Source organism: Mirounga leonina, unplaced genomic scaffold (assembly GCF_011800145.1).
Source record: "Mirounga leonina isolate KUSES-001 unplaced genomic scaffold, KU_Mleo_1.0 Mir_55, whole genome shotgun sequence".
NCBI lineage: Eukaryota > Metazoa > Chordata > Mammalia > Carnivora > Phocidae > Mirounga > Mirounga leonina.
In genome coordinates, this window is record NW_023270816.1 from 7795512 (window position 1) to 7803726 (window position 8215).

The 8215-nt window shown below is 42.9% G+C and overlaps 1 protein-coding gene across 1 annotated transcript in view; it reads right to left on the reverse strand.

Annotated features, from left to right (window-relative positions):
- Positions 1-6015: 6015 nt before the first annotated feature.
- Positions 6016-8215, reverse strand: part of LOC118001988 (uncharacterized protein C6orf118-like) — a 43081-nt gene continuing 40881 nt past the window's right edge. Inside the window, exon 10 of the mRNA XM_034992210.1 lies at positions 6016-6326. Within this exon, the coding sequence (XP_034848101.1) occupies positions 6305-6326 (22 nt within the window). The 3' untranslated portion in view covers positions 6016-6304. The remainder of the gene's footprint in view (positions 6327-8215) is intronic.

The following is an 8215-nucleotide window of genomic DNA, read 5'->3' on the forward strand; positions in this document are numbered from 1 at the left end:
GCACAGACTGTTGTGGGGAGGGGGCGGGAGCAGATTCAGTATCCAACCTCAGCCCCGCACCTTCATCTCCAAAACAAAAAACCAAGCAGAGGGCAAGTGAGATGATGTCTTAACGGAATACACTGCAACGGGGGCGACTGGGAACATGGTTCTCCAGTGGTATTCCCACCTTGTGAGCACCACCCGCTTCCCGGACGCCTCCACGCCCCGGGTGAGGGTGCTGGGATCCCAGTGAGACCTGCCCTCCTGTGTGCATGCATCCCGCCTCTTCACACTTTCTCCCAGGGATTCTAGGACTTTGGGGGATTCCCTTTCCCCCAGTAGGTCTGGGGATCCCCAAGGATTTTGGGGTGTGTCCCCGAGTCTGATTTCATCCTAGCGCCCCTCTCACCACACACAGGGAACATGCCTCAGCAGTTGAGCTACGTGCAAAACATCAAAGCGCCCCCCCCCCCCCCCGTGTCACCTCTGCCTGACGCCAGCCAGCTCGGGCTGAGCCTGGAGAGCACGCCGGGAGAGTCGGACACTGGGGCTTATTCAGGCGTATGAACGCACACCAGGGGGCCCCATCCCCGGATTCGGTAGGTTGGAAGTGGTTCCCAGAATGTGCATTCCCAACAAGTTCCCAGTGAAGCCCATGTGGCTGGTCAAGGACCAGACCTGGAAAAGTACCGCAGCACCAGTTGCTAGCGCATCCCTTGGGAATGAGGATTCCAAGGTGAGGGCACGGGAAGGGGAAAGAGGTTAGGAAGGAGACACAGTAAAAGTAATGCTAACACTAGCTGACACTATTTACTCTAGTCCAGGCAGTATGTTAAGGGTTTAACCTTTATTTTCCCATTTAATCCCCAAATAATTAAATGAAGGAGGGATTAGCATCATTGCCATTTCACAGATGGAGACACTCACAGGGAGATGGAGAGCAGCTCGAGCAGGTGGTGGCTGGGGACGCCGCTTGCCTACAGGGCGCCCGCTGCTTGCTGGCACTCCCAAGCTCCCGTATCTGGCCTGGAAATCCCAGATTCTCAGTTTCCCGGTTGTGCCACATATCCTCCTGTGGGCCCTTTCAGATCCACTTTCCTTCCTTCTCTGCCTTGCCCTGGAAGGGCAGAGGAGCCCTACCTGTGTTCTTCCTGCTGGGGTCTGCTGAGGATGGGCCGTGCTGGCGACCCCAGCATAAGCGTGAGGCCAGAGCATCTGCTGACCCTTTTCCTTGGAGATCAGCCTGGTCGGGCTGTGCCTCTGCTCCTTGCTAGGTGGTCTCTCCTACATGATGCCCTCCTTTTGAGGTCCAGTTACTGCTCTGTCCCCTCATCCCTTTGGCCAAGTATGCTGACGCTCCATAAGTACCAGCTGTGGGGCACTGCCCTAGCCTCTGTGGGTCCCCACTCCCACACCTCAGAAACTAGTTCTCTGTAAATAAACTGTTCTGAGATTATCCTAATTTGAGTGTGCCTCCTTCCTGTAAGGACCCTGACGGTTGCACGAGGCTCTCTTGCAGTTAGAGTTTGAGCATCTACCTGACTCTGTTCTATGAGATCTGATGGGAAGTCTGATGACAGCTCCTGGGAAAGTCCTCCCTGATAAAAGCAAGGAATAACACAAATGCCTCTCTTCTTTGGCCAATTACCATGAGAGAACAAATCTAAATATCAAGTCAAAATACAAGGATGGCAGAACCGGGGAAGGAGCTTGGATACCTGATGACACTGGTCACCTCTGGAACTGCCTACCTCCGGGCTTCTTGACTTCTATGGCTAAGGACAGAGAGAAGGTCTTCCTTTTGAATCACTGGCCCACATCAAGCTCTTTTGTCTGTGAAAGGCACAGTGCTGAACTTCATGGTGATACCTGTTGTTTGATTTCCAGTAGAAGGTTAAGGACATAGATTCCTCTAGCGCATTGCTTTTTTTAAAGTTTTTTTTTTTTTAATTTAAATTCCAGTGTACTTAACATAGAGTATTGTCTTAGTTTCAGATGTACAATAGACGGAGTCAACAATTCTATACACTCATGATAAGTGTGCTCTTTAGAGTGCATCACTTTTCACACCTGGGCTCTTAGCCACCCATGGCTGAACCTTAGTAGTCTTATCTGTAAAATGGGGACAAAACATGATTTTCTTGAAAGGGGCTCACCAGATGCTTTCACGAAAGTATAATCAGGAGCGCCTGGGTGGCTCAGTCAGTTGAGCATCCAACTCTTAATTTCAGCTCAGGTCATGATCTCAGGGTCATGAGATCGAGCCGCCCATTGGGTTCCATGCTGAGCATGGAACCTGCTTGAGATTTTCTCTTTCTCTCCCTCTGCTCCTCCTTTCCCCCCACTCGTAAATGCTCTCTCTCTCTAAAATAAATAAATTAATCTTAAAAAAAAAAGGTCTAATCAGCTCTGAGAATAATGACAAGTTTATGTTGCTCATTCCTCCTTCAGAATCTAGCAACAATTTACAAATTGGCAGTCCCCAAAGTAAAGATTCACTCAACTAGCATTCAACAACTAAACTGGACAAAAAGACTGATTTATTATGGTAAAAACTAGCACAACCATACATACCTTATAACCCTACTCAAGCAGGCACATGCCTTAGAAAAAAAAAAACTAAGACCTTTTTTTATTACAAATAAAACAATTTCAACTTTCTTGTTTTAATTAAAGAAAAAAAGTAGCACTAATAGTATACTTCTTGTATATTATTGACAGGTGAATAGATTCATGATTACTTAGAACCTTGAATCCAATTGTCTAAATTGCTCTTATCCAAATAGAAATCAATGCTTTGTATTTGGCGAATGCAACACAAGGTACCAACTGCACAGAGTTAAGATGAAAAACCCATAAAACAAATGGGTGTGATATAAATGGATAGTCAATAAGCTATTAAAAATAGTTACTGAATATTTACTACATGCCAGAAAATACACAGAGGGGGAAAAGAAAGAGCTAATGATATATTTTAAGATGCTCAATCTTGTTAATAGGCAAAGAAATTAAAATATTTTTAAAAGCATGAGTAAGAATCTTAACAACTAAAAGCTCATTACTCTCTCCCACCCCCACTTTTATTTTTTTATTTGTTGTATTTAAGCCCAAGTTAGGGCAGCTACCCAGGATACACAATCTTCACAAAGAAGAGAGTGCTTCAGGAAAGGAAGATTTGGTGTAGGATTATATACATTTTTTTTTTACATTAAATAGTTACAAATCAAAACAAAGGACATTTCAGAAAGTGGCAGACCTTATCTTAAGCTTCTAGTATATGCAGGGCTGTATGACTTTAATCTTATGGAAACCAGGGAAGTTTCTTCCTTTTTCTTATCTTTTGTGTTCAGAATGCTTTTTGGTTGTTTTCTTTAACAAGCAGACCTATAATGTGTGGGCTTGGGGCAGAAATAGAGCCCATGCTTTGAGGTTTTGCCAAGTCATTCTGACCTTGGTAAACGTTAAAGAACAGCTTCCCTGGGAGCCCAGGAGCAGGGCCCACAGACATGAAAAGTTGAAAATTTCCTTTACCAACTACAAAGCTATAATCAAACAGACAAATAGACACATAGACCAATGGAAAGAATCAAGATCCCAGAAATAAACACCCTCATACACAGTCAACTAATATTTGACAAGGCAGCCAAGAAGACTCAATGGAGAAAGGATAGCCTCTTCAATAAATGGTGTCAGGAAAATGGGTAACCACATGCAGATGAATGAGATTGGATCCTATCTTACAAAACTCACAAGAATGGTTTAAAGACTTAAAGAACTGATACCATAAAACTGGAAGAAATCAGGAAAAGCAACTTGACATTGGTCTTGGCAGAGATTTTTTGGATAAGACATCAAAAGCATAAGCCACAAAAGTAAAAATTAATAAGTGGGACTACATCAAACTAAGAAATTTCTGCACAGCAAAAGAAACCATCAACACAAAGAAAGGCAACCTACTGAATGAGAGAAAATATCCATAAATCATATATCAGTAAGGGTTGATATCCAAAACACATAAAGAACTCATTTAACTCAATAGCAAAATTACAAACAATCCAATTAAAAAATGGGCAGAGTTCTTTTTTTTATTATGTTATGTTAGTCACCATACATTACATCATTAGTTTTTGATGTAGTGTTCCATGATTCATTATTTGCCTATAACACCCAGTGCTCCATGCAGAACATGCCCTCTTTAATACCCATCACCAGGGCACCTGGGTGGCTCAGTTGGTTAAGCGACTGCCTTCGGCTCAGGTCATGATCCTGGAGTCCCTGGATCGAGTCCCACATCCGGCTCCCTGCTCTGTGGGAAGCCTGCTTCTCCCTCTGCCACTCCCCCTGCTTGTGTTCCCTCTCTCGCTGTCTCTCTCTGTCAAATAAATAAATAAAATTAAAAAAAAAAAAAAAAACCCATCACCAGACTAACCCATCCTCCCACCCCCTCCCCTCCAGAACCCTCAGTTTGTTTTTCAAAGTCCATTGTCTCTCATGGTTCATCTCCCCCTCTGATTTCCCCCCCTTCTTTCTTCCCCTTCTGCTATCTTCCTCTTCTTTTTTTTTAACATATAATGTATTATTTCTTTCAGAGGTACAGATCTGTGATTCAACAGTCTTGCACAATTCACAGTGCTCACCATAGCATATACCCTCCCCAATATCTATCACCCAGCCGCCCTATCCCTCCCACCCCCCACCACTCCAGCAACCCTCAGTTTGTTTCCTGAGATTAAGAATTCCTCATATCAGTGAGGTCATATGATACATGTCTTTCTCTGTTTGACTTATTTCGCTCAGCATAACACTCTCCAGTTCCATCCACGTCGTTTAAAAAATGGGCAGAGTTCTGAATGCTTCAGGAAACACATGACTGCATCCTTATTTTTGAATTGGTGTTTTTGTTTTCTACACCAGATGATTTCACTCATATGTGAAATCTAAGAAACAAAGCAAGCAAACGAAAAATCAGAAACAGACTCATAAATACAGAGACCAAACTGGTGGTTGCAAGAAGGAAAGGGGGCGTGGGTGGGCAAAATAGGTGACGGGGGTTAAGAGGCATAAACTTTTCATTATAAAATAAATGAGTCACAGAGATGAAAAGTACAGCATAGGACATAGAGCCAATAATATTGTCATAACATTGGTGACTACACTTAACGTGGCGAGCATTGAGTAATATGTAAAATTTTTCAATCACTGTTGCACACCTGAAACTAATATAACATTGTATGTCAACTATACTGCAAAAAATAAATAAATAATAAGTGTTGGCAAGGAAGTGGACAAAGGGAACACTTATGAACTGTTGAAAGGAATGTAAATTGGTACACAAAACAGTATGGAGGTTCCTCAAAAAAATGAAACACTGAGGGCACTTGGCTGGCTCAGTGGGTGAAGCATGTGACTCTTGATCTTGGGATTGTGAGTTCAAGCCCCATGTTGGTTAAGAGATTATTTAAAAATTAAACCTTAAAAAATTAAACATTGAACTACCATATGATCCAGAAATTCCACTTCTGGGTATAAATCCAAAGAAATTAAAATTAGTATGTCAAAGAGAAATCTGCACTCCCATGTTCATTGCAGCATTATTCAAAATAGCTAAGATATGGAAACAAACTGTCAGTCAACAAATGAATGGAATGAATGGATATATATATATCACATCTTCTTACATATATGTATATTATATATAATACATATAAAATAAATATATATATAATACACATTTTCTTTATATATTCCATTCATATATGTATATAATATACATATATAATATATATTTACATAATATATGATATATCATGTATAAATACATATGTAAATAAATAGATTTTATGTTTCCTATATATGTATCCATTTATCCCAAGTGGACTATTACTTAGCTGTGAGAAAGAAGGAAATCCTGACATTTGCAACAACATGGATGGACCTTAAGGGCATTATGTTAAGTAAAACAAGTCAGGCAGATAAAGACAAATACTTTATGATCTCACTTACATATGGAATCTAGAAAAGCTGAACCCATACAGAGAACAGAAAGATGGCTACCAGCATGGGGGTGGGGGATGGAAAAGGGGAGATGTTGGTCAAAGGGTACAGACTTCTAGTTATGAGTAAGCTCCGGGTATAATGTACAACACGATGCTTACAGTTAACACCGTGTCATATACTTGAAAGTGGCTGCAAGTAAGTCTGACATGTGCTCACCACACAAGGATGGTAATCACGTGGTGTCCTAGAAGTCCTAGCTGACGCCGTGGTGGTGATCGTACATCATCCACAGGTTGTGCACTTTCAAGTTACACAATGTTACATGTCAAATGCATCTCTCAATAAAACTGGAAGAAGAAAAGAAGTCGAGTCGGTCTGCTTAGAGACAGAGCAACGGAACGGTAAATGTCTGGGGTGCTGCATGACCCCAGAGGCCTCGGTTGGTCGCAGTGTCAATGCCAAATGAACAAACGTTTTAGAATTTCTTTTAAAAAAGGAAGAGAGTTTTATCCGAGCCCAAGTGAGGACAGCTGCCTGGGATACACAATCTTCACAAGAGGTAGAGAGCTCAGGAAGGGAATGTGTTAACACAGGGTCCTACATGTGTTTTGTGACATCGAGACTTACAAATTATCATGAGGAAGGACATCCCAGAAGATTACAAACTTGTCTTATGCTTTTAGTATATGCAAGGTTGCAGGCTTGGGAGATATGGGAACTAAGGGAGATTTTTTACTCTTTCATTAGTTTGAAATGTTTCTTTTAGGTTATTTGCTATATGTACACAGATGTACAATGTGTGTTCAGCGCAGAAATGAGCCCATGCTTTGAAGTTTGGTGAAACCATTCTGACCTTGGTAAACGTTAAAGAACAGCTTCCCTGGAAGCCCAGGGACAAGGCCCATGGACAGTAAAGGTTGAAAATGTCCTTTATCAGTAGATGTGAGAAGACTTACATTAACTTGAGGAATGGTCAGCTGCTCAAACATGGGACCTAGAGACTGGCAGCAAAGGTAGTTCAGAAGCACCAGGAGGCAGAATTCTGGATTAGAGGGAAGAGAGGGTGTTCTTGCAAACCACTCTCAAGTCAGAATCCAAAAAGCTTCTGAGTGTGTGGAGGGCAGCACAGAGACAGTGCAGCCTAGCAGGTGGAGGAAACACGGGGACATGATAGGACCACTCCTAAGCCAACACCTGCAAGAAAGAGGTTTCATGTGACCCTGCTTTTAAACTCAACCTGTTCTGTTTCTCATGGCTTCACCTCCATACTTACCAAGAAAATCATAACTCACAGGCATAAACTCTCAGCTTCCAAATGCGTTGCCTGTAGGCTCACTTGAACCTGTGCCCACCTCCAGCTGCTCTCCTGCACACATGGGCATGGGAGCCCTGTCCTCTTCTCACTCATTCCCCCTCCCTTGTTCCTGACCCTCAGGGCTCAGGGCTCTGGGTTCTAGCCCTGTTTGCCTCCTCTTCCCTCTAGAGACCCTCCTTGGTGATTTCCCTCCTCCTCCTTTTTCTACTTCCACCCGCTGCTGCTGACTCCCAAATGTCTGTCTCTTCCTAGCACCTGGTCCACAGACTCAACTCCACCCAACACCTCCCTATGGATGTAATTCCCTAGAGACATTAAGCTTTGGAATATCCCAAAATGAACTAATCTTTACCCTCAAAATCTACTCCTCTTCTGTGTTCCCTGTTTTACTGAATGACTGCACCATCTGAGTTGTCATCCAAGCCAGAAACTGGGGAGTCGGCCTGGACTCCTGCACCCCTTATTATCTTCATCCAGCCCCTCACACTGACTTAGACCCCCTTGCATTTGGTCCTTCTTGCCTCCTTACTGCCTCCCCTGCAGCTAAAACTCACATCGCCTCCAGCCCAGACTCGCATAGTAGTCTCCTACTTGGTATCCTTCTCTCCAGTCCTACCTCCTACAATACTTAATTTTTTTAACAATGATGTTAGAGTGATCTTTCTAAATATAAAATGCGATCCTTTATTGCTTAAAGACCTTCAATGAGCTACCTTATTTGACTCCATCCTTTCATTTTCCAGCACCACCAGCCGCCAGGGTCTGAAGACACATACATACACACACACACACACACACACACACACACCCCAACGCCACCTTCATCACCATCATCATCATCATCACCATCACTATCACCACCATCATCATGATTACCATCACCACCACCACCACCATCACCACCATCACTACCATCACAAT